Source organism: Epinephelus lanceolatus, chromosome 7 (genome assembly GCF_041903045.1).
Source record: "Epinephelus lanceolatus isolate andai-2023 chromosome 7, ASM4190304v1, whole genome shotgun sequence".
NCBI lineage: Eukaryota > Metazoa > Chordata > Actinopteri > Perciformes > Serranidae > Epinephelus > Epinephelus lanceolatus.
The window spans coordinates 23,675,154-23,703,057 of NC_135740.1; the positions used below are offsets into that span (position 1 = coordinate 23,675,154).

The 27,904-nt window shown below is 40.8% G+C and overlaps 1 protein-coding gene across 2 annotated transcripts; it reads left to right on the forward strand.

Annotated features, from left to right (window-relative positions):
• Positions 1-9,832: 9,832 nt before the first annotated feature.
• On the forward strand, positions 9,833-17,621 carry LOC117261306 (protocadherin-10). 2 transcript variants are annotated; one of them, XM_033633675.2, is made up of 5 exons: positions 9,833-12,491; positions 12,582-12,695; positions 15,244-15,302; positions 16,174-16,301; positions 16,737-17,621. In XM_033633675.2, the coding sequence occupies exons 1-5, from the start codon at positions 10,173-10,175 to the stop codon at positions 17,051-17,053; spliced, it is 2,937 nt and encodes a 978-aa protein (XP_033489566.1). In that variant the 5' UTR covers positions 9,833-10,172; the 3' UTR covers positions 17,054-17,621. The 2 variants fall into 2 exon arrangements, with proteins under 2 accessions (XP_033489566.1, XP_033489564.1); XM_033633673.2 differs by having other exon boundaries at positions 9,834-12,695.
• Positions 17,622-27,904: the final 10,283 nt, after the last annotated feature.

The window sequence follows — 27,904 nt, forward strand, 5'->3', positions numbered from 1 at the left end:
AGGTGTTCACTTAGGTTGAGAATTGGGAACTGCGATGGCCATAGCAAATGATTCACATCATTTTCATACTTCAAACCATCTCGTTTCCTACGAACAGAGGCATTATCATCCTGGAAGAAACCATTCCCATCAGGATAAAAAAGAGTGATCACTCAGGACAAATTCATATTCATGTACAATGACCCTTCCCTCAAAGAGAACAACTGGACCTGGACCATGCTGCAACATGTCCTCCACAGCATCACTGACATTGGATCCCCTCACTGCAGGGGTCAAGCATTCAAGATTTCTCATTTGACAAATCTATCCATCTATCTAAACAGAGATATGCACATACAATATGTGGGCCTTATGTGTGTGTTGGTCAGGCAGACAGAGAGGTAAGTGTACTTTAGCCCGTCTTTTATAGGTCTTTAGCTCCTCCTAGTGGATTTTCTGTGTCAACGTGACAGCTAGTCCTTCCTACAATGATGACGTCATCTAGAACTTAATCCGGGTATGTCGCTCTCTCGGTTTCACTTTAGGATTGCGGAATACACTGGAAGATATAAGTAATAGATGAGTTGGCCGTAGATAGTGTCAGAGTCCTATCATTTAATACACTAAATAAATAAAACCCAGCCAAAATCAAAAGACGTAAGGAAAATAAAGACCTTTTCTAAATGTTTAAATTTTGTTTCTTTACTATTGTGGCGGACTGAATGAGATGATCCTCCTCTGAATGTCACTGCTCACTCTTTTATGAATCATTACTTTGTAAATAAAACCAAAGCAGTGATCTGACTGGTCTGAGTTACTGTGTACCACGTGATCTGCAGTACCTATTCAGGAAGAGAAGCACCTGTCAGTCCGCCTCCAGCCGCGTCATTTTGAAGGTTTAATCTTTGACCGTGACCTCATTTCACTTTTCTTTTTATTTGTAAATTTGTCCTCTGCTTATCCAACATTATAACGCATGGCTTTCTTTTGAATATAACTCCGAATACAGACTAACCAGTCAATCACCGGCATGTCCAGTAACTTGCTCATGTATTTAAATAAGTTGCACTCACAGTTATGTTGCATCGGTTTAGCTCAATGGTTTCATCTTACCCTCAAACGTTTCCACTCTATGGACCGCGGACTGTGGGGTTCGACCATGGGCGCTGTCCGATGTTTTCCTCGCATTTCCTGTGTACTTCTACAAGGCTCTTTATGTCAGCGGTACAAGTTAAAAGTCTCTTATTACAACCAAAAGTAATGTCTGTGGAGAACTAACCCACAATCGTACTGTAGTTTTGGAGCTTAAACAATATGAACCATTTTAAGACTTTCCCAAGAATGTGCTTCGCCCATCATTACATACTCTGAATCTGACTTTAAAATATAAAGACACATTTCCACTGTCAGGATTACGGTTTATTCTCTCGAGAAAGAATATTTCATTGTTTCTTGGTTCAAGTCGTGTTGCTCAAGGGTGAAAGCGCTTCAGATATACACGCGTCTCCAGTAGAAGTCGCTGTAAGATGGGTCAACATTTTACAAGGCTTTACAGTTTTTCTCGTGTGCTTGAACGCACGTGTCCACTCAAAGGTTACATTTTCAAAACAGTTCACAGACAGGCCATAACTGGAAGTCAAAATGACACGTTTTGTTTGCACATCAGAGTCCCTCTGGCACCTAAAAATGTTTTTAAGAAGTTCTTCATCTCAAGTGCCATCAGTATCCTTATCTCAGCAAAGTGACTGATGAGCTTAAACCACAGACAGACAATGAGCTGATTTAATGCGTTTAAGCATTTGGTGATAACTTTACACGCTAGTTCTACTGGCTATGTGTCTGCTTTTTATAATGTTGTCTTTTATGTTTGGTGAGCCCAAGACAAATTTCCACCTGTAGTGAACAATAAAGATACATTGTGTTGTATTCTATTCTATTCTGAAATGCTCAAACACTCTCAAACATTAAAAAACATGTAACAAAAGCAAATATTTCCATCAAACAACAAAACTTGTGGTTAAATGAATCTATTCTTTCAATCATTACACAAGGGAAAAGAAAATACAACTATCAATATGAACCAGTCAACCCTTAATTTGTGCGACATGCCTGTGCCATTTGTTCCTTTGCCCTGTTACAGTATGTGCCTAAATAGGCAAGCGAGCACATCACTGCATGATTTGCATTCTTTTTCCAAAGATAATTTTACAACAGAAAACAAACTCTGCTGCACCTGTGCTTTTCACACTTTTTAAGATGCCCTGTTTAAATATCAAAACACAACACAATATAAATATATATCTTTTATGTTTTTTTATTGGGTGGTTGTTTGGCTGTAACCTTTTTGCATGCTGCTGTCTTGGCCAGGTGTCCCTTGTAAGGGAGATAGTTGATCTCAACAGGATGCACCTGGTTAAATACGGATAAAATAAAATAAAATAAAATATATTGTATAAAGATACTTTCCAAAGAAAGTTTTCTTAATTTATTTTATTTCATTTATTATTACTATGTGCCTTTGGCTTCTTTGATCCATGTTTGCAAATAGCCACACAGAGGTGTCATCTTTTAGAAATAGATAAGGACTGATTGCTGATTGAAGAGTTGTGCAAAGCATTTCACACAGGTGCGTTAGAGATTCATCATTATACAAGTACTTCTATTAGCTGTAAATAGACTTTTGTTTAACACTGTTAATCCAACAGAGTTTGGGGTCTTTCTATGAAATCTGTGTTAACTGTTTTGAAAAATGGTGTTGAAAATGTGTGAATCTAATGAAAAAGTGTGAATACATTTGCAAGAAAAGAAAAAGAAAAAAAGTGGACCCAATTAAACGTGTCTTTAACAGTCATGAAAAACTGTAACCTGGTGCTCATATGGTTTTAGCTGCTCTCCACCACTGGAATTAAAATCCCTTTAAACTGAAACAGCTCAGTCTGTAAGTCAATATGTAGCTATTATGTGTTGAAATACAGGTTACAGTGGCTGAAATGATAATACAATGAGCTGATTATTTTAATCACATAAACCGGTTTTGTGTGGCCTACTGACAGTTGTGTTTATTATAAGCAGTCCATTCTGCCAGGCAATCCTGGGCAGCACAATAAGTTGTAGGTTAAGTCCTATTTTCCAGTTGTCATTATGCCATAAGCCCACTCAGTAAACTATTATTACATACCCTGACCCTTACTGATAATAACAACTAATTTTTAGAATGGGCGAAGCCTCTAACATTAAAACCACTGCTGATAGTTTAATTACTTTTCGGCAGGGACAATACTCATTAATCATCAGGACAGAGAATATTAAAGAGGCAATTTTCGTATAATCCCCCTCCAGATGTTAACCCTGCAAATAGATTAAAACCACTTATCTTATAAAGTTCATGTCGACCATGAAGGGTAATAATAATGATTACAATCCAAAAACAAGACTGCACAATACATACACACCAAGGCAACAATGAAGCAACATAACAATTACCAATACCCAGCCAACATTTGTATACGGGACCCATAATAGGGCTGAAAAATGGGCCCTGTATGGGACTGTTCCATTCTGACTCATTTTTTTAGCCCACATGGGTGGGTTTACTCAAGTAGGTCCAAGATAGGGGGTAATTTTGGACCCATACTTTGGGCCCAGGTAGCCCCAGCATGACCCATGTGGGGCCTACTAGGGCAAACCCACCCATGTGGGAAAATGCCATGGGGCCAATATGGAACACGTGGACAACCGAATATATGACCCATTTTCAGCCCATTTACCACCCACATTGGCACCACATACACATGTTACGTGCCAGAAATAATAATGTTGCTGCTTTAGATGATAGCTGCCCGGTCACTGAGGTTTCTTAATCAGAAAATAAATGTGATTACTGCGTATTAACAGTAGAAACACTGTATGGTCTTCCCACTCTTTATCTACACTTATGACACTAAATATCCAGTAGATGGCGCACTAAGACCACAGATAGAAAGAAGAACTGAAACACTGCAGACAGAGTACCACACTTAATGGCATCTGATGGGGACAAAGTGTCAACTGCAAAGAATTAATTGACAAATCCTGATAGGTGCTTCAGGATATGTCAATTAATGAGCTTTTAATGCGTTCCCCCCCCGGTTTTCTTTTTTAATATATTAAGTGCTGGTGACAGGCATATTCCGGGTGGGCACCCCTTCAGGGATTATTATATTATCTTATTTATTGCTATAAATTGATCTAGCCTGCAGTGTAGACTAATTGTCTGTGTAAAAATGGAGCTGTTTTTTTTTTTTTTGTAAATAAAACCAAAGCAGTGATTTGACTGGTCTGAGTTACTGTGTACCACGTGATCTGCAGTACCTATTCAGGAAGAGAAGCACCTGTCAGTCCGCCTCCAGCCGCGTCATCTTGAAGGTTTAATCTTTGACCGTGACCTCATTTCACTTTTCTATTTATTTGTAAATTTGTTCTGTTTTTATCCAACATTATAACGCATGGCTTTCTTTTGAATATAACTCCGAATACAGACTAACCAGTCAATCACCAGCATGTCCAGTAACTTGCTCATGTATTTAAATAAGTTGCACTCACAGTTATGTTGCATCGGTTTAGCTCAATGGTTTCATCTTACCCTCAAACGTTTCCACTCTATGGACCGCGGACTGTGGGGTTCGACCATGGGCGCTGCCCGATGTTTTCCTCACATTTCCTGTGTACTTCTACAAGGCTCTTTATGTCAGCGGTACAAGTTAAAAGTCTCTTATTACAACCAAAAGTAATGTCTGTGGAGAATTAACCCACAATCGTACTGTAGTTTTGGAGCTTAAACACTATGAACCATCTTAAGACTTTCCCAAGAATGTGCTTCGCCCATCATTACATACTCTGAATCTGACTTTAAAATATAAAGACACATTTCCACTGTCAGGATTACGGTTTATTCTCTCGAGAAAGAATAGCTATTTCATTGTTTCTTGGTTAAGGACGTGTTGCTCAAGGGTGAGAGCGCCACAGATATACACGCGTGTCTCCAGCAGAAGTCGCTGTAAGATGGGTCAACATTTTACAAGGCTTTACAAAACAGTTCACAGACAGGCCATAACTGGAAGTCTGTACACATGTTACGTGCCAGAAATAATAGACTAGACTAGACTAGACTAATTGTCACATCCAGCACCAGTAACACACCTCATCCTCGCTCTCGCACTAAAACTCCCCATATGCTCATTTGCAGTTGCGTGTGTATGTCCCGCTGTATTGTATGGTATATCAGGTTGGATATGTTTTTTAATACTGTTAATTTAAGTGTTTCCCCAAATGAGCCTGATAAAGACTGTAGGCTGAAACACACTGGTTTCCATAATAAAGCTCCATGAACTGATGGTTGTTGAGTGGAGCTGTTTTTATGACATGTCTTTATGTTTATGTTTAGGTTTGATGTCTGAGACTCAAACTGTGATGGTTATATAGGCGGGTCATGATTTAGACATGAATCCTCGGGGATTCCAGTCTGTGGTTTTCAAAGTGTGGATCAGGTACAAGGTTAGAAGGGCAGCATTTTATTTTGGAATGGCAGTGTGCAGGTGTTTCATGTTTTACAAGGATAACAGCTGGTGCAGGAGTACTTTCTTTTTTAAATTAATGTCATAAACAATACAGCTTATCCTCTCTTTACAGCAGGAGTGTCAAACATGTGACCCATGGGCGAGAACCAGCCTGCCAAAGGGTCCAATCTGGCCCAAAAGATGACTTGGCTAATAGGTGCAAGGTTTTAGGATGCTGTTTCAGAGGCCTTTCCAACCTGACCAGAATATAGTTCTTTTAAAAAAAACAACACTAAATACTCACAAATATTAGGCATTGTGGAAAATATTGTTAATCAGCAGCTTCAGTACAACAGAAGCTGTATCAAAGTTCTATCTTAAAACAATATTGGTGGAAAACCTATTGCTAACATATAGAAATGTATGAATAAATGCACATGAAGTAGACTGAATGCATGAATGAATGAATCTCAGATTGTACATCTATTTTATATTAGGATGAATGTTCACAGAATGCACCTTTACTCATTTACACCTAAAGAAAGGGAAAACACTTAGAGCTGTTGCTAAGGTTATTTTGTGATGGTTTATTGGTCCGGCCCACTTGAGATCAAGATGGGTTGTGTGTGGCCCGTGAACTAAAATGAGTCTCAGAGGCTGACTAGTAATTACCAGTCAGATATAGTTTTAATCCAAAATACTTAAAATCTCTGACATCAACACTCAAACACGCCCACAAAAAAACATATTTTGTGTTGGGATATTTATATGTGTTACTTGCAAATTAGACTGGATACTTTATAATCTATATTAATCATGTTTGTGTAGCTGCATGTCTATTTGCATCCTCTTGTAAATCTGTTCTATGAAGGGAGTATAACAACTGCTAGGAATCTGATTTACATCTCTTTGCATTAACCTACTAGGCCAATAAAGTTGATTACACTTTTATATCCTCCTAAAACCCTGCTTCCTCATAGGGAATCACATTTTGGGTTTGTACACCTTATACTCCATTCTGCTGAACTTAGACCTGCTGTCCTCATTTGTGGACATGCTTTTTTTGTTCCATCTAGTGATAGCAAAACTAATACACTAAACTATATACATAACTAGTACACTAATACAGGTAAAAACAAGATGGCAGCCATCTCCACTGAAACACAAAAGTGGACAAGGAACAAAAGCTGAACAAAGTTTGTAGTTGAAACCTGTTTATTTATGATTAATAATGTTTGTAGTTTGATACTACAAATCTGACCAATTTGTGCAACAGTAACAAGCTAAGATGCTGTTAAATTGGAAATATTTGTTTGAGGACATTGGGACCTTATTATCATTACATATTGCAGCATTTCACAGAAGGGAGAAGGGAGCGAGGAAAATTCATATAGTTACAAGATAAACAATGTTCAGGAATTTAAATAAACTGTTTTATACTTTATTACACACTTGTGCTATCAAAATAATACATAATAATAATAAACCCAATGTCCCCATATGAGGGTATCATTTAGTTGAAAAACTACTTCCTGTTCAAAGACAATGCTTATTTTTTTATACTTATCAGATTATACTGATCCAAAATAGCTAGGAGAAATTAAAAACGCATACCAAACAAAAGTTCGAGTGTCAGGAGGATATTAATAAAGTAAAACACAAAACTTTCCCTTTTGTGTTTTTTTTTTTTTTTCAATGAGGCCCTTTAAATGCTCAACACCCTTTTGCTGAGTACTTGGACAGATTTCAATGAGATTACAACAGGCCTAGTTGTTTCCACACATGTTTACATTATGGGACAGTGCCCAGTAGATGGCGCCACAAGATCACAGACAAATAATTGTATGTGTGCACATTTAGGGTCAAACAAAACGTAGCCTATACCTGCCCAACTGAAATCCCCTGGGGGAAAAAAGATAAACAAGTAAACATGCCTTCTGTTTCTTTATCTTCCAGCGTGTAAAGGAGTAATGAAGCGTTCCCTACCATTAGTCCTTTACCAACCTTGATCCACCCGCCGCCACCTTTTCACCGCACTCCAGAGTGCGGAGTACCGGGTCACGGTCAGGTGGCTGTTGAGCGGTAGTTCAGAGAAAGTAATGGCTGTCTTTCTGTCGGACAATGGGGTGAGCGAGGCGATAGGGGCGGATGAGACCGGCTTAATGCTCCGTGTAATGCATGTTAATGTAACAGGCACCGAGGGACCGCCGGCCGGAGTGCTTTGGGATTATTTATCACAAAACATTTGTATTCTTCCGTCGGAGAACGGTTGATCCCGGATAGCTGCACACTAATCCTTCACTCCGTTAATTAAAAAGAAGAGGGAAGCAATGGAACTGGTGGTGGTGATTTTTTTTCTTTTCCAGAAATGTAATCATTTCTGGAGAAGCTTAACCATCTGCTTGAGGTTAAGTCTGCAAGCAGATTGTGTTTTCTGCTTATTTAAACCTGAGGATTTTAGTTTTTTTCCTGAAAAGGGGAGGGTGTTGGATTTCGGGGGCTGCTTGTTGGAGAGACAGGTCAGGGACACTTTTTGTGCCAAGGGAAAATAATAAGTAATACTCATTATGTAACATCGTATTCCATAATGAGCACTTCAATCATTTGATAGCATGCGGTTTTTATTCAGAAATAAGTCGTGACCTTTGTTATCCAGCTCCTTTGAATACCAGACTGAGCATGAATTATACAAAAACTACACCCGACCTCCATTTTTTGCTTCCTAAGTTATTCTTCTCCATATAATTTAAAAGAGAAATGCCAGAAACAAGCACTACTTCAACCAAGTTAAAGTATTCCCACTAGCCCCGGTTGTTTTTTCTTTATTTAAGGGAAAAGATCACAGCATTAGACATCAACGACGCTTGGTTCCCCTCATCATGCTCACAGAGGAGCAACCACCAACATAATTTCCAACAGGGAACGCAATCCCCAGGTTTTGGGGGCAGTTTACCAGAAAATGTAGCGTCTAGTGTAAAAGAAAATGCTGCCCCTAGGAAGAAGAAATGTTTGTTTCTTGTTCCTTCTCTCTCATCTCGCTTTCCCCCCCTCTTCTTTTTAGTAGCTAACAAGCTCAGCGCTGCCCGGGGCCCAAGGCTGTGTCGTCAGTCCCAAGAAGAGACTTTCAGATTTCAAGCCACCGTTTTACATTAGGATGCCACTCGTGTCTGTCTGGAGACGAACCCCAATTCACAAAGGCATCCTTCAGTTTCCCTCTCACTCTCTCTTTTCCCTCTCTCTGTGGTTCACTGGTTGTCTAACTGACCAGGATTAACAGGGAAAAGATTAGATCTGAACAAACATGTGCCGCACTTTAAAGAGGCTCCAGTTGTCCTCTTTGTCCTGTAAAGACAACACTGCTCAAAGGAAGTGCTTTGATCGACTGAAGTCACTTATTACAATCAAAGGTTTGTCAGTTCTCAGCAGTGATGCTCGCCTTTTTCTGTCATCTCCAAACAAAACACAGCACCTAGGATATTTATCCAATCCCAACAATAATACCTGATTAGAGACCAGTATGATTAAGGATTTATGACATTGCTTTTATGTTGATTATGTTGATACATGTTCAGGCCTGCTTAAGAGAATTAAAATCATGTAACGCGCATTTGCATGAGAGTATCACCGGCTCGTGATTGTCACTGTAATCACTCTAAGCTCCAAAATGTAGCGCACACTCGTTTAAATATTGATTAAAATTGAATATCCTGACCCATCAAAGATTCTTTTTGTAAAACCCACTTTCGTGTGATGATTAATGAATGGGACTGTTTTTGCAATGTGGGCATTCATCTTCAAAGGGCGCTCATTAAAAAGCATTATAGAATCCCAGGAGCCTCTTGGCAGTGGCCACTGGTCCATTTGAGGGAGAGCGTATGAGCGCTCAGGGCCAGTGTGTTTTTGTTTTCGGAATGCAAAATGTAATAGTAGAACCCTGGAAGTTTTTTTCTTTGTAGCTAATGGGGGTTTTAACAAATTAAAGTAAAATAATGTTAGCAATCATTGCCACCCTGGGCCTGCAGGGCACTGTGGCCACCAAGACAAATCCTTGTCCATCCTCATCTCGTAAATGCAGCCTAGAAAACGACACCCACAACACAATTTGTCCCCTAATCCAAATCTGGCTCTGACGTCTGGTGTCAAACTTACGCCTTCTCGTCTCTTTAATGGGTCAGAGGAACAGACACGGGGATGTGAAAGGGTTAAACGTCTACAGTAATTAGAGTCGCACTTCGCGTCGGCGTCCTCCAATACGGAGCCGCGAGAAGCTACGTCCACCCCCTCTCTTTCTCTCTCTCTCCCTCTCTCACTCACACACACATACACACACACACCTCCCCACAAGCTCCTCCGAGTGTCTAATACACTGGAAAATCAAAGCGCGAGCCTCCCCCGTTCACACACCACCGGTGTTGCGCGTGGAGCACCACAGAGAGAGAGAGAGAGAGGGAGAGGTGCTTTCACTCTCCTCCCCTCTCTCATCCCCTTAGCTAAACTATCCAGTAAACTTATCCATACACACAGATGATACCAACTTCAGTTTTTTGCTTTTTAATTTTGGACAGGCTCTGCTTTTCTATGTGCTTTTGAGCTGTACAGTTGAATGGCTTTATGAGGCGAAAGATGTCTTGGTGAGGTGATTTTACGCACGCCGCTGAAATGGATCACAGACTCTCTAGAGGCAGTTGGGTACCAGTGACTGGGCTGGTTGTATGCCTGCTTCTGTGTGCGTGTGTAGTGGACCTGGTTCTTGCGCAAATTCGGTACTCCATTCCCGAAGAGCTGGAGCATGGAGCTTTTGTGGGCAACATCGCCGAAGATCTGGGCTTGGATGTTGCCAAGCTGTCAGCGCGCCGGTTTCGTATAGTCTCCGGCGCAAAGAGGCAGTATTTAGAAGTGAACTTGGAGAATGGCATCCTCTTTGTCAACGAAAAGATAGACAGAGAGGAGCTGTGTGAACGAAGCCCGAGCTGTTTTTTACACTTACAAGTGGTCATTGAAAACCCACTAGAACTGTACAGAGTGGAAGTGGAGATTTTAGATGTGAATGACAACTCCCCCAGTTTCCCATGGAGCGAGTTTAATCTTGACATCACTGAGTCGGCTGCGCCCGGCTCCTGTTTCCCGTTAGAGAGCGCACAGGACCAGGACGTGGGCACCAACTCTCTGCGCTCCTACCAGCTAAGCGCAAACGAGCACTTTGTACTGAACATCCAGACGCGCAATGATGGAAGCAAGTTTGCGGAGCTCGTGCTGGACACCCCACTGGACCGGGAACAGCAGAAAAAGCACGAAATGGTTCTGACTGCCTTTGACGGGGGGTCACCGGAACGCTCTGGGACAGCACTGATAACTATCACAGTGTTAGACGCCAACGATAACGTGCCCGTGTTTGACCGCTCAGTTTACCGGGCGAGCCTGGTGGAGAACGCACCGAGGGGGACGCTGGTGCTGAAGCTGAACGCCACAGACCTGGATGAGGGCTCGAATGGGGAGGTGACCTACGCGTTTAGCGGGCACGCACCCCTCAAGGTGCGCGAACTGTTCAGCGTGGACCCGTACACGGGCGAAATCCGAGTGAAGGGCATTGTGGACTATGAGAAAGCCAGTGTGTATGAGCTGTATGTGCAGGCAAAAGACAGGGGACCCTCGGCTGTGGCTGTGCACAGTAAAGTGCTGGTAGACATCCTGGATGTGAATGACAACGCGCCCGAAGTCATTCTCACATCAGTGTCCACTCCTGTCCAAGAAGACGCGCCACCGGGCACGGTGATAGCTGTTATCAGCGTAATGGACCGGGACTCGGGAGAGAACGGAAACGTTGATTGCCAAATTCCGAGCAACGTCCCTTTTCAGCTCCATTCATCATTTAAAAACTATTATACTCTGGTGACGAGCGAGTTTCTGGACAGAGAAGCGGTGTCCGAGTACAACATCACCCTCACAGCCCGAGACTTGGGCTCTCCTTCGCTCTCCACCAGGAAAACCATCCTCGTTCAAGTGTCTGACATTAATGACAACCCCCCGCGGTTCTCTCAACCTTCATACACAGTTTATGTGACCGAGAATAATGCCCCGGGCGCTTCCATTTGCTCTGTAACTGCATTCGACCCCGATTCAAACCAGAACGCCTATCTGTCTTATTCTATTCTCGAGGGTCAGATTCAGGGCATGCCCGTGTCCACTTATGTCTCAATCAACTCTGACAACGGCAATATCTACGCACTGCGCTCTTTTGATTATGAGCAACTTAGAAACTTTCAGATTCTGGTACAGGCGCAGGACGCAGGTTTCCCCCCTCTCGCCAGTAATATCACAGTTAATGTCTTTGTCTTGGACCAGAACGACAATGCACCTGTTATTGTATCCCCGCTGCCCAAAAACGGCACCGTGGCCACAGAGGTGGTTCCGCGGTCAGTAGACGCTGGGTATCTGGTTACAAAAATAACAGCGCTAGACGCGGACGCAGGGCAAAACTCCCGCCTGTCCTATCAGGTGTTGCAGGCTACAGACCCGGGGCTGTTCAGCGTGGCTCTGTACACGGGCGAAATCAGGACTATTCGCCGGCTAGTGGAAAAAGACGCAACAAGGCAAAGACTGGTAATATTAGTCAAGGACAACGGGCAGCCGCCGCTCTCCGCCACAGTCTCTATTGTCCTCACAGTGGTAGACAGCGTGCCCGAGTCGCTGTCAGATTTCGGAGACCTCACACTCAGCCCACAGCCCCCCTCAAACCTCGCTCTCTACTTGATCGTGTCACTGAGCACAATATCTTTAATATTCCTCGTGGCTATTATTGTGCTGGCTGCGGTCAAGTGCTACAAAGACAGGGAGACAATCAGCGGGTACAACCTCCCCCCGTTCGCCTGCTGCTGTTGCGGGGGGTTTCAGCCCGATCCGCCTCCGGAGGTGTTCAAAAAATCCAACCTCAACCTGCAGATTTCATCCGCGGCCAAAGTACCCACGAACTGCATGGAGGTGAATGGAAACAGCAGTCTCTCTCAGTCATATTGTTATAAAGTCTGTCTGACTCCCGAATCAGCCAAAAGTGACTTTATGTTTCTGAAGCCGTGCAGCCCCGGCAGCACTCCCAGGAACAACGAGGCGAAGAGCGCGGAAAACTCGTGGAACGCGCAGAGCCGGAGCGCATCTGTGAACAACGGAGCAACTACTCCCAACGAGGTACAGTGAAATCAGCGGATATAGTATAAAATGCGAGAGCTGATGTTGTTCATTGAAATCAGTCTGTTTCACTCACTGTCACAAGAAAACCCATCTCAGCCCTCCATCTGATAAGTATCTAGACTGTGACATTCGCGCATGAAGGTCAAATCACGCATGCCAGACAGATTTCAACTCAACTTGTTCAAAAATTCAGCAAAGCCGTGATTTTCTTCCCTCCTCTCTTCTTATTATTAGGTGTATTTCACAGCATGTTGTCTCGACTGTTTTTTTATAATTATAGCAATAATTTATCCTAAGTGCGCAGCCTATGGTAATGTTTTGCACCCGGGAAATGAAATGAGACGATGTGAGATTACATTTTTAATTGACATGGTAATGAAAGTGTAAAGTCCTATCTTGCAGAGAGCATATTCCAGGCGCATACCGTGTCTTATCATCTGTATAGAATGGAGTGAGATATCAATTACTGCGTGAGAAGAAGAGGAGATGTAGTTCAAGTTGACTCCTCTATTCAGTCTTGGTAACATTTCCAGGTGTCATCGCGGCACGTTTCTGCAAATTAATCACCCGTGGAAAAAGCTTTTCATGATAATTCATGAACTTAATTATAATAGTTTGTGACCCTGGGAGATTAATAAATCACACAGTGTCATAGTTTTTATGCAGTGAGAGGACACACACCTGCACATCCAGCACATCTACCTGAGTTTGAACAGAAAGTCAAGGTTAAATACATGACGGACAAGGTGAATGGCAGCTATTTGAATTCATCAGCCCTTTGGGTTCAGAGAATTCCTTGCCGACCAGTCGGGTTTGCGACACGCCTTCTTGTCCTCAAACTAACAATATAGGACAGATAACCTCACTAACTATGCCTCAAGGGCACAAGCACGGCCGAACCATTATACTACACACAATGTGGCGTATTCGCAAGGGGGTGCTGTCCATTATTGATGAAAAATGGCAAATGGACGGTTTTGGGGAGACAGGGGAGGACATCGGGAGGGGAGGGGGCAAGGATAAGGAGGGGGGTGCAAGGACATGGCTGGACTGAGACGTGGGCCGCCTGTAGATCGGCCCCGACGCTGTCCTCTGAATGCGAGGGGAGAGAGAGAGGGAGAGAGATGTGGCTTCATATTTGTCGAGCGAGGGTGGGGAGGAGGAGGGGCGGAGTGGAGGGAGGGGGAAGGAAGGAGACAAGGAGAAAGGGAATTTACAGAGGCAGGATGTCTAAGCCAGTGTTTTCTAATTTTAATAGACGGGGCAATAGAGCGTAAATATGTGCGTATTGCTCATTGTCGCCTCCCTGTTTTCACCATAACGTGGAGGGATGGAGACTCAGAGCCATGACACCAGACTCCACCTGGCAGACTGAGAAATGTCAGCTCGGTCACTGGCACATGCACCTCTGGCCACAAGAGGGATTTCGAGGTCACGATGATTGCTCTGCCTGCAGCTATGCTCCTTCAGGAGAGAGTGTCCTTCCTGACGTTAATTGGTTCCCCTAATTCACCCGGTGGTGTCCCTCTGCGGACCCACACGACTCGTCCTGAGGTCACATTACCTCACGCACACAGTGACACATTAAACCTCAAAGACACATCTCAATGAAACTGTGTGAGCATTACACAAGACAAGTACATAGACCTGCTTAAGCTGACGAATCGGAGGTGAAAAGAGAGATTAAATGCACATCCAAGCGTGTAAGACACGCAGGACAGGTGCGTGCACGTGGTGTATATGCGCGTTGAGCTGTCTTGGGGTTGTGCATATATACAGCTGCAAGGACCGCAAACTTTTCAAGGCTCTCTGTGAGACTTTTAATTAAAAACCTTGCTCGAGGAGCATCAGGCAAATATTAATGTAAAAATGATGCATAAAATCCACAAAACAATGACGTGTGTAATTTTCTTAATTTCCTCCCTGGCACGGTTTCCTTTGAAGATTAAAATCATGTTTCGTTTCATCCCGGTGGGGTTCTAATTGGTTTTGTACGTAGTTGGCGGGGAGTGTATTTTGAATACCGATTCTAATAATACGCTTACGTCGCATTCTCCGTGTTAACAACTTTAAGGGAATTAATAGAGCGTGGAATCCATACTATGAGACTCACACTCGGAATAAATATCTCTCGGGTGCTCTCCTTCACCTCTCACGCTGCGCCGCAGACGATAAAAGCAAAACTAAGTGACAGGCGAGTCGTGGCTGAAGGCAACAGCACCTCCGCTCCTCACAACTGTGTTCTGCCAAACGTCCACAGGGCGGCAGCCGTGATCCATGTGAGGAGAGTCATGTCTCCATTTCAGGACAGAGACAGACTGCTCCTCATGTCAATTACCACTGACCTCTGCTGATCCGAGAGGATAGAATGAACATGTGTCGTTTGTTATCAAGAGCCGATTGACTGTAACTTATTGTGAAGAGAGGCATTTCTCAAAATAGACCTGTGCAGGGACATTGTGCCAATATGTGCCTTTGTATTTATTTATTTGTTAAAACTATGTTGAAAAGTTGAATTAAATTCTGTCATGCTCTCTTCCTGCAGCTGAAGCAGCCAAACACAGACTGGACTCTCACAAAGAATCAGAACTCCTCCATTAAAAGGTACCAGTGTTTGACCTTTCACCTTTGTCAAACCAATGTAAAGCAGTTGCACTAAAACATAAAATGCTCACACAGTGGGCTGAAGTATATAGCTTGTATTAAAATGGATATGGACAGTGGTGCTCCCAAAAATTTTTCATAGGGGTGGGCTGGTGGGGCCCACTGATAGTCTTGGGGTGGAACATCAAAACCAAAACTGAATTTTTGGAATTCATTGCTGCTGTTGAAGTATATAGGCCAGTTTAAAACGATGTCAGTATGGAGAGTTAAGGAATTGCATACTGTTATACTTTGGTTTTGTATTTCGCATTTAATATCTGACTTGCAAAGACTGATATTGGTACATTATAAGTTCCGTAACAATCCTGTTTTAATGCATGTTAGGCAATTCAGTGTTCTTCAAATAGGCTAGTTGTCCTTTTCCTTAAAAAGACAAGTATACATCACTAATTTGAAGGAGTACATTAACTGTAAGGAACAAACATTGACTGGGAACAAGGCTTCCCAAGTTTAGGGGAGACTCGTGGGTGTCCACAGAATCCATTTTCATCCAGCTATCTTGAGGTGAGAGTTCAAAGGACACCTTTGAACATCGCCATGCCAGTTGTTCCCCCTCCAGATTTTGAAGCATTATTCAGACAAGCCATGCCAATATGGTTGCTACCAATGGATGCCTTCACTTGCCTAGTTTCACAAGAAAACAAAACCTATCTTAAAATGAGTGCAGCACAGCCTCTTAAAGACAGTAAGATTACCCTGGTATTGTTTTCACCAGGAGGGGCAGCAACTGTATCAGCCCCCTCTTGGAGGCGCCACTGGATATAGATATTGATTTACATATGAGTAAGGTATGTTGTCCTCTTGTTTACAGTTATAACTCTATCAACATGGATGGCACCCTCATGCGCAAGGCTATGCATGCAGATCCAGAAAACTACGTCACATCCATGGCGCCTGGACAGTACTGGACGTGGGGAACTCACATGAGAGGGATGAAAGGTAAGACGGGTCTAACACAGTTGACCACTAACAGCTTTAATGAAAACTACACACAGCCAGTGTTTAGTATGCATTTACAGTATGTTTTATGCACCTCAACACAAGTATTGTCTACCACACAGCACACCTCTGTGCTCTTTTTGTAATGACATTCTGTTTTCCTTTGTTGTTCCCTTAATTGGTTCGTTGCTATAGCCTTACCTCATCTCCACCACCACTAACAGAAGCAGGGTTATATTCATAACCCATCATTACCGCTCTGTTTTTGTGTTTTAGTTGCTGATGTCATTGTTTATTGTCCTGAGTGCAAAGCTTTTAACTTTGTTTTTAGAAAAGTGCTATGCAAATGAAAACACCACCACAGCCCTGAGTCAATATTGAATAATTAAGCAGTCGCTTCTCCTCTCCTCTCTCGTTATCTGTGTCATACAACAGACTATAAGATGTCTCCTTCCACCAGTGGGGTCCCCTCTCGCCCCTGGACTCCTCGGTGCACACCTCCTCCCCAACAACAGCAGCCATCCATTCCACCCCACCCTCACCCACACCCACACCCACACCCGCCCCCTGACTACCACCACAATGTCTACATCCCTGGGACACCATCAGGCTTTTGCACCTTGAGGCCCGCGGCACAGCGAAGTGAGCTGGATGTCCATAATTCTTTCTCCACCTTTGGAAAGAAGCGACGCCTTCAGATGTCCCCCCAAGGGGAGGCTGCGATTATAAATAATGACCTGTACAATGATTGACTTTTCAATAACTGTCTGAAACAGATGGTTAACGTGACAGATAACCTCATATGAAAACAGAGGAAGAGACCGTTCAGTACATAAATTAATAAATTTATGATGTACAAGTGGGATGAAAAATACAGAGGACGCATAAAACTGAAATAATGAATGAATGAATAATCCATTTTGGCTCAAATGCTGATGAGAAATGACATCTGATGGCTATTTATGTGACATGCCACTGCAGCATGGTCAATGTATGTGTCTGCCTATTATTATTATTATTATTATTATTATTATTATTTAGACAATCAACGTGCAGCAGCAATTACATCCAAAATGTTTTGAAAAAGCATTAGTGGACAATAATTTGCACATCCTTATGAATTTATATTTTTGGTTTGATGAAAAGAAAAAGTGTTTTTTCTTTTTGTATGTTTGCTGACAGAGCTTGTGTGAATATGACAAATAGTATGATGATGTATATGCAAGCTGCAACATGATGCAGACAACTGTAAAGAGGGGGGACCTCCCCCAACATGTACTGTATACATTTATGAAAATAAAGTATTTTTTTCATATGGTCTTTGATATGTCTCTTAAACATGCATATGTGCCCTGCTAGAAGTCATAAAACTCAAGGTCTACTCAAACACAGAGTCGGTCTATCTACATGCATAAAGCATTTAGATGGAAGTTTCCCAGATTTTTGTTTAATTAGTTTGAGTCAATTATTTTGGGGTGAAAAAGTTCCCCAGCTACTCTTACAAGGGTAGAAAGCTTTTCGCCTTGGTAAGCTGTTTTCCACGGTGAGGAATAAACATAGTAAAATGCTAACATATGCTAATTGGAGTGCTTGCATTTCCATTTGCCCGCAGAGAATAGTGGGGTTCATTAACTGAACAAACAGAACCTCCTCTCTCGAAATATCACTTTAATTAAGACCACGAACACGAATACAAGCACCAGGGGAAGAGGGAGGGAGGTGGGGGGTTCAGTTCCAAATGCCACACCTGGATGTGAGCTGGAGGGGCCTGTGACTTCTCTCTCTGTGCCCTTTTACATCTTACTTCTCGGGGAATTAGTTCCTACCATCAACAGATGAGAGCTGGCCACTGGCCAGAAATGAGCAGGGTAATTAGGTCGTCGTATGGCTCAGATTGAAAATAATTCCGCTAATAAGGAAACGGGTGTCCGTAGAGAGCGTGGAGGGGAGCAGGGTAACCTTCTCTGCGGTAAGGTGATCCATAGGGACAGCTGAAGGGGCAGCCATATTTAGGTCAGCTTGGCTTACTTTCAGATGAGTGAGGAACAGAGCTCTGCTCCTAAAATAGAGGTATAGGATTATTCTTACTGTCTGCTACAAGAACTACTTTAAAGTCACATAGCTATTTAAGGATCAATAAATAAACCTATCATCAACACAATTCATGTATATGTCTTCACCTGGAGACTAAACCAACAGGCTCACACAAATATCAATATGTTTGGCGATACTGTATTGAAATTACAGTCTTGTGATAGATGAAATTATTGTCAAAAAAGACATAAAACCTGTTCAGTCTGTTCCGTTAAAGCAACACAAAACGGGGTAACTAATTCCTGTCCCTTCACATCCTTTAAACATATTGGTCACTTGCTCTGGGAGCTGTCCACGGCCATGGTGCTGAATTAGATTTGACCAGTGGTTCTTTCTCAACCAGCTGCACTTCTGACAGTCGTCCACCAGAGGGCGCATATGGTACTACTCAATGAACGCTGGTGCAATGTTGGATTTAATGTTTTGTAGGCATCCATTTTTCTCTTCATCTCCACGACACACACACACACACACACACACACACACACATACACACACACACTAACTCCATCACTAAAGTTACTCATATGTCTTGAGGGCATAGAGGAAGTAGCCTATTCAGATCCTTTATCTAACAGTAGTATTTCAACAATTTAAAAAGCAGACAAACAAACAAAAATTCTAATAGAACAATCTTGAATTCATTTTGGGTGAAAGTGCTACAGTAACAGCTGCAAAATGTAAATAAAGATATTAAAAGTAAAAGTAGTCATTATGCAGAAAAATGGCCCTGTGTGAGTTTTACACTGTAATATGTATGATTGGATAACTGATGAATTAATGTGCAAAAATCATTTGAATCTTGCAGCTGATTGTGGTAGAGCTCATTTTAATTACTTTATATAGGCCTATAATTACATTCTTTAATCCAGTGGTTCCCTACTGGTCCAGATTTCTCCTTAGTCATTAGTTCAAGGTCCACACAGTTTAATGCATCCAGTGTCATACTTGTGGATGGTGATGTCGTCAAGCTAATTTGCTCGTCTCTGTCAAGTAGCTGCCACTTTACAGCAGGAAATGGCACTTTAAAGTAAAAGCTCTGTGCCAGAAATTCACTGTACTAAGACATGAAGTGTGTTTTTCACAAACTTGACACATTTGCAATTCACTTGCGGTCCATTCAGAATGGACCCACGACCCACTTTTGGACCGTGAGTATAAAGTACAACATTTCACCCTTTATTATAGTGGCCAAAAACACTCCAGTATAGTTTTAAATACCTCAAATTTATGTAAAGTACCTGGGTAAATGTACTTAGTTACATTCCACTGCTGCCTGGAGCCCAGGCTCATTAAAAAATAAATTGTCTTGTCATGTGCAATCCCACAGGAAACATGCTTGTGATTTATTTAGCATACCAGTACGAGAGACTGTAGATTAATATGATTAGTTACCGACCATATTCAAACTGTTTACTCAGGTTGTTAGCATATACGGTAGTCAAACATTAGATGGGATGCATTCAGCCATCGGTCATACTCAGTCACAATGAATGTGCATGATGATGACAATATGCAGCAGAGCTCTTGTAACAGAGCTACAAACAAGAACTCTGTTACAAAAATCTTGCATTCATTTTATTTGAAAAGTAATAAAGTAACTGCTGCAAATGTGTATAAGGTAAAAGCACTTGTTACACAGAGACATAGCCATGTATACTGCAACAGACTGTGTTTTATTGGATTACCTATACATTTATCTGCAAGAAGCATTTGAATTTCACAGCTGATTGTGGTTGAGCTCATTTTAACTGCTTTATGTACAATTGGGTATGTTAATTTATGGCAACACATCCTATTTTATAAACTGACTTAAGTGGAGTAAAAATTTCACATTTCACCCTTTACCGCAGTGGCCTGAAACTGAAACACTCAAATACAGTTCAAGTACTTCAAATTTAAGTAAAATACCTGAGTAAATGTACTTAGTTACATTACACTACTGCTTGGGGGCCAGGGACATTAAAAAATAAATAGTCTTGTCATGTGGAATCCCACAAGCAGCATGCTTGTAATTTATTTACATAGCAATATGAGAAATTATAAATTAATATAATGAGCGTTATTGACCATATTCAAACAGTGTACTCAGGTTTCTAGTTTATATGGCAGTCAAATACAAGTTGAATTTGTATTTATCCATGATTTCTAAGCAGTCAGAATAAATGTGCCTGTGATGAACACCATCTTGTAACAGAGTTCTCCAGCAGATGGCATCATTGAGTAAGAATCAATATGCACCAAATAAACAGGCTGGAAGAGTTGATTCATTTTACATTGTAAACTCAGGGTGTGTGAGGCTGGGGGGTTAGAATGACGTAATCCATAACAATGTCAGACAATAAAAGGAGCCTGGCTGAATTCATTTGGAGGAAGTGGAGGCAGGAGGGGAAGAGGAAGCTGAAGTTCTCCTCTCTCCTTTCTTTTTAACATCACATACAGCAGTAGAGCATTATTACTATTGGCGGTAAATCAGATTGAAGCTGTGTTTCTGATCTCACTTTCATTTTGTATTTTTGGGCTTATTGCCTTTTAATTGGTAGGACAGTATTAAGTGTGAAAAGGGAATCAAATCCAGTGCTGCTGCAGCAAGGACAGTGCTTTTGTACATGGACCTATTCTGCCCACTGAGCTACTGGGTGCCCCAACTGATCTCTTTTTTATATATGAAAACAGAACAGACACATCTAGATCTATTCAGGCACAATTACATTAGATCTTGCATAATGTGATATTTAGATAATGTTTACAGATACAGACTGCATACACATTTATTTTTCTTGATGTGTGTGTGTAGAGATGGTTTGAGGCATTTAGATGCATTTGTCTCAGTTATGTCTGACATACAGTAACAAGCATCATGTGTTGTGCTAAACGTTAGTGTTGTTTTTGTAAGGTTAAGAATCTGAATACTGTTATAAATCTTGAACACAAAGGCTCTGACTCCTGTAACTGGCATAAAAACATCAAAACCACTGTGCCAGATGCTATTAGACTGAGACTGTATATAGTTTATGCTGTTAGCTAAAAGTGTAATTTATTTTAGCTGAGCCACTGTAGGAAAACCTGGTGCTTTGTCGCCACCAAGTGACACAGGAAGGTAATACAACTTGACACGTAGTTGAAGAGTTTGTTTTAATGGTAATTAATTAGATTTAGGTCACTTTGTTAACTGTTCTCAACCCATAATATTATCCTCTGGAAGTCTCCTGATATATTCTTGGAACATTCAAAACTACAAAGTTGTGCCTTGTTTGTAATTAGTGTGCCAGTTAGTAGTTTTTAATTGTATGTTGTCAATCAATTGAATTTAACTACCACCAGGCTGAGGCAGTGGTTCACAAACTGTGGGGTGAGCACCCTGGGGAGGACACAGGGTCACTGTAGGTGGGGTGTGGATGACCAGGGGGAAAATATGGAGTGAAATAAATCTGAATGAATATGAATTATGTATGGAAAATAAATAAGAGTTTGCTGAGGCCATCATGCTGACCTTAATTTATTTTCTTTAAGATTATTTTTGTGGCATTTTTGCCTTTATGAGACAGGAAAGCTCTAGCGTGAAATGGGGGAGAGAGGGGATGACATGCAGCAAAGGGCTGGAGTTGGAATCGAACCGCAGCGGCAAAGACATGAACTCAAGATGAATCTTTTTTTATTAGTTGCTTCCCCAATTATTGTTAATGGTTGATGACAACATTTGCTGTAGCTCTGTTACAAAAACTCTGGGGCAAATGCTCATCATCATCATCATCATCATCATCATCATGCACATTTACTGTGACTGAGTATGAAAAATGGATAAATACGATTTCATCTAGTGTCTGACTGCCATATAAGCTGAAAACCTGGGTACACTGTTTGGAGATGGTCAATAACTCATCATATTCATTTACAATCTCTCATGCTATGTAAATAAATCACAAGCATGTTTCTTGTGGGATTCCACATGACAAGACTATTTATTTTTTAATGAGCCTGAGCACCAGGCAGTAGTGGAATGTAACTAAGTACATTAACTCAGGTACTTTACTTAAATTTGAGGTACTTTAACTATACTTGAGTGTCTCCTTTAAAGCCACTATATTAAAGGGTGAAATATTGTACATTATACTGTACTTAATTTATTTGACAGCTATAGTGATTACAGTGCAGATTAAGATGTTGCATACAAAACATCACTTTAGGAGATATGATGCATTGCAAGAGATTAATTATCAAATTATATATAAAGTAATTAAAATGAGCTCTACACAATCAGCTCAAATATTCAAGTGGTTTTTTCACAGCAATTCATCAGTTATTATTCTATTAGAGTTTTTGTTTGTGTGCTTTTTAAATTGTTGCAATGCTGCTGTTACTTAGGTAAAGGATCTGAATACTTCTTCTATGCCCTCAGGACATATACTTCATTTTTTAATATCTGTACAGTTAAACCTCTTTTAGTTACCCCATGGGTAGCTTTACTGATGGAAGTGGAAGGGAGTGTGTGTGTGTGTGTGTGTGTGTGTGTGTCATTGGGCTAAGGAGTAAATTATGCTGCAGTAATTTCCATATTTCACATTTAGAAATGGGCAGGTCTTTGTTTCTTTGGATCAATCTGTACTGATGTCAGAGAAACACAGCTGTACTGTATAGGCATGACATCACTGTGGTTCCTGGGTGCCAACAGTGCTACAGGGTGATTGAAAAAGGACAAAACAAAGGGGCAATTTCTACGTTTCTAAAAGTTCAGTTTAGTCATACTGTAAGCTCTCCTCTATATGCTAAGATAATCATGCTTGATAAGTTAAGAAATTCATTGGATGCACTGAAAATAATGCAAGCTGAATGAACATGTCATCAGATGAGAGATGATTAAATACTGGCTACTGCAGAATTTCTAATCCTGTATGCACAGCTTCTGTATAATGTCAGTGCACTCCAACCTTGACAAAGTAGGGACCCATGTCACAACTGATTCAGGATCACTTTCAGTGTAGGGTTTTGAAGCATTTATTTGCTGCAGTCTTACTGCAGAGCTGCTGTAAACAACAGCCAGAGGAGCCCTGTCTGCAGATCCAAGCCTGTGTTCTGGCTCTTAATGTAACAAACAAGAACTGTCTGTAGTTAGTCACAGGAACATAATCAAGCTGGCTAGCTGAGATGTTCAATATGTCAATATGTTGTAGAGACCAAAACAAAAAGTAACAAGCAGTGACTTCAACTTGGCCATGTAGGGATAAAAAACTTGCCAATGCTTTGCTGAACAATAACTTCAAGAGAAAGCACACACGATACAGCAAAACCTCCAGGCTTAAGTCATAAACTGAGGGATGAGAGAACCTGCAGGAGAAAAGTGGCAGACCTAACCATATAGTGCCACAATAACAACCTCTCCCCAAATGTCAGCAAGACAAAAGGAATCATTGTTAACCTCAGGATGATCAGATAAAACCACACTCCTTTTTTCATCAGAAGGTCATCCATTCAGATTGTTGATAGTTTTAAATCTCTTAGAAGACACATCTCAGACACCTTCACATGGTCAGCTAACACCGACTGCATCTTCAAACAAGCACAACAGAGACTGACCTTTCTAGGTCGTTTTCAGAAGTTTGGTATGAACACCAAAACTGTTGGGAATTTTAACTGCACCACTGAGAGTGCTCTAACAGGCTGTATCACTGTGTGGTTTGGCAACCTGACTGCTCAAGACTGCAGACGGCTACAAAGGACTGTAAAGACAACAGGAATAATCATTGCCACAGAACTACTACAGCTGCATGACATTTACACCACATGTTGCAAAGGAAAAGTTCAAAACATCATGAAAGACACCTGGGGCTGTATTCACAAACACTCTGAGAAAACTCTCAGAGAGCTCCTAACTTAGCTTAAAAACTTTTAGTAAGGATTCCTAGCTTATGGGTGATTTAGTAAAGTTCTCAGAGCAACTCTGAGCAAAGAAGGGACAGAAACCTTTACCTTAGTAATGACATGTGGTTGACCCTGTTGCTAGGTATGATGGGTTCTTTAACAGATGTGATTGGTTGTGGCAGACATGCTCTTTGTGAGCCTGCAAGGTGTGGACACCCAGTGGAAATGAAATGAACTGCTGACTGTGAAAGTGTTGTCACTGTTAGTGTAATCACTCTGCTGATGGAAGGTTGAGGCAGACACAGGAATCACTGCTGCACTGTAACATTTTTCCAGTTTTCCAAATATTTGAGTATTGTGATCATTTTATTTCTGGTGTTATAGCATTAGGTGGGAAATGTGTGTTTATCTCTAATGAGATCAACCACATATATTATCCCTGCACAATTTAATCTGTAGCTTTTCACTTACTCACTGTCATCCAGCATTTGGAGAATATTTCTCTGACCACTTTGTGTTTCCCCCCCTTCTCCTAACAGCTTTTCACCTTAGGAGCTCTCTTAAGTTCTCAGAGGCTTTGCGACTAACTTTTACCTTTACAAGGACCTAGTCTTAACTTAAAGGAAAACTTCTAAGAAAATGTCACAATTCTAAGATTTTTCTTAGAATGTTGTCACTATGAACACGTCTTAGTGCTAGGAGGCTTTGTTAATGGCCCCTGGCTTCCTGTTCATGCTCTGTTCTCGCTCCTTCTGTCGAAAAACTTTATCGGAGCATCAGATCCCACACCACCCATCTCAGAAACAGCTTCCTTACTGAGGTAGGTAGTTATCTATATGCACTGCATATTGTTGCTTTTAGATTGTATGTACTGTATATTGTGTGTAATGTTATTTCCTATTGCTGTCTGGGGATGTGTGCCCTTTGTGTGGGCAGAGAGTGCCACTAAGCACAACCATTTCATTGTAATTTTTTACACAAGAATAAATTTGAACTTGAACTCAGGCAGGAGGGGAGTCTTTATTGCTCTTATCTTTCATCACTGGTTATGTTTGTGAATAATAAAGGGGTCTGTGGGTTAAAAAGTTAAGATAAGGTCACAGCAGGGTAAAGTTTAGAAGCACAGAGGCCCCATGCACTACTGGCTCATTAGGGGTTAAAAGGTGTGACATAAAGCCAGTGGCAGGAACTAACAAAGTGTGTGTCCTAAAGTATTATACAGTTTTGAAGTTTTGTTTTAGTGGATGTTTTATACTGCTTTACAGCTCTCCACTAGATTACAGACAGTTCCATGTAGAAGATGGGACATAAAGCTACAGGTGCAATCTGTCTTTCTTTTTCCCTCTGCAGGCCACAGCATGGTGTACAAAATGATATGAATTGATAAAGGTAACCTGAAAAATTTGTCAGTGTAACAATGACTTTATAAAGTTATTTAGGGTAATACATTTCCTATCTGTGTCCACATACTCAGAAAAACCTGGGCTTTGCCACAAACAACATGCAAAATATTTATTTTTAGGCTGTTAGGCACACTGATGATTTCAGACAGCAACATGAAACATGAATGATGACAAGCCCCGGCAGTTTGAGTGGTACCATCAGGCCTTTTAAAAAGTTTAATTACATATTATGATGACATGATCAACTCATTCATCAGAGGACATCTAGATAAGATCCCTGAAGTGAAAATTGCAAGTTCCCACGAGGCTCAAAAGTGATACTGTCTTTCCCCAGATTGAGTTTAAACTGAATTCCACTTGCATTACACAGGCTGTTTTCACTGCTGCTCACATTAAAGCTGCTGGTTTGATTTTCCTAATTAGTATGAAACATTGCTTTCATTGTTTTGAGCCTGGGAATGATTTGTTCAGCTGTTGTTGATTAATTCAATATGAGGTTCAATAATATATCAATAATTAGGCTGAGTGGATACTCACAATGATCAAGGCTGACCTAGATTTGGCTCCTAATATACGGGTCATATGTCAGAGGAAAAAAAACCTCTCGTTGTACTTTGTTTCAGTTCCATTATTTACTTTGTATTGTAACAACTTGCTTTGTTTTTGTTGTCTTTAGCTGGAGTAAAAAAAATGGCCAGGAGCCATTAGTCAAATTCTATTTTCCTTTGACTCCTCTGTTCTGTATAAATGTGCACACTCAGCAGCAGAGAAAATCCCAAGCTGGAGGAATGTAATCAAACAGTGTAAAACAGTGACTTAAAATGCAATTTATCTCTCCCCTTGTTTTTACAAAACAGTACCGAACAAGGTATTCACTTTCACTAGAAGAGAATAAAATAAAATAAAATAAAATAAAAAAACAATAAAAAAATAAAATAAAAATAAAAGCAGCTTTGGCATTATATAATTCAACATTTAACCAAAATTATTCATATTCACAATTAAACTGTTTTGATTTTTGTTTTATTTCATTAAGCCTGATTGTACAAGGGTATCTGGCTTGTTTAATATTAAAATAATGTCAATGCAATCACTGGTAAAAAAATGTTATTTGCATGGATCCAACCTCAGTTACATCATTTGACACCCTCCAGTTCATTTTCTATATGTCTTGTTTGGGAACTGAAACTTTTACAGTGTGAAATTTGACTTGATTGAAAAATCTGAATATTTTCTTGCATCCCAGGATGTCAACTGTTTTACACTCTCTAAATCTTCTGTGTGATGGCAAAAGCTGATATTCTTTAAATAAAGTGTGAGAGAGATCTGGTGTAATATCACCTGCCAGAGAAATGCATAAGAGGCAGGGTACTATTGCCAGTCTATAACAGGTTTAACCCACACTGACAGGCAAGGCGTTTGCATTCATTTTTTAGGCCACTCTAAATTTAGGAAGCTGCTAATTCACCTGACCCACATGTCTTTGAACAGAAATGAGAAATCTGCACCAAGAGGGAACCCATGAAGAACCAGAAGGAACACTGCCATTGTGTTTAACTCTTTCCTGTATGAGCACCTCTATGACACTGCTACCTGCTGAGCCACTTCATCACTGAACATTAAAAATAAATAAATAAATAAATAAAAAATCACTGTGTGTGTACAGATGTGTGACTTAATGAGTTGCATACAGGGGGTTTGGACAAACTTAACAGGAACAATAATTGTTACAATAATTTATTCAATAGATCATGTTTTTATTGAATTGCATTACGTTGCAGGTGTTCCTTTTAGTTTTACCACCACAAGATGTTGACAACATTATCACCCTATAAATTAATACTACAAAAAACAATACATTGTTGTTAAAATAGGCAGTGAATGGGTTTGTGTGTTGAGGAAAAAAAACAACAAAGAAACTTTGTGAATATGCAGCTCTACATTTCTAGTTATAGGTCATTAAAAAGTCAAGATAAATGGCAGTCACATTATAGCTAAGAATGTCCCAAATTACTCAAACAAGTATTTGTTACCTTGTCTCTCTTGGGTACATTATAGTTTAGTCGTCTTTAAAAAAAAAAAGACAGCTACTGATGTGTCACGTCATCTCTAGTAAATATGGAGAACCGTTTGCAGTTAGTGCCTGAAGATGATCCAGCCTCATGTTATTTATTTTTCTGATGCTGGAAATAATGATAGGGCACAGTTTCTAATCAGTCTGTTAAGTTTTATAAAATATATGATATC

Coding starts and splice junctions, on each gene's coding strand:
- LOC117261306 (XM_033633673.2), top strand. CDS start 10,173: ATGGATCACAGACTCTCTAGAGGCAGTTGGGTACCAGTGACTGGGCTG. Junction 15,303..16,173: donor CAGAACTCCTCCATTAAAAG/GTACCAGTGTTT, acceptor TCTTGTTTACAG/TTATAACTCTATCAACATGG. Junction 16,302..16,736: donor TCACATGAGAGGGATGAAAG/GTAAGACGGGTC, acceptor GTCATACAACAG/ACTATAAGATGTCTCCTTCC.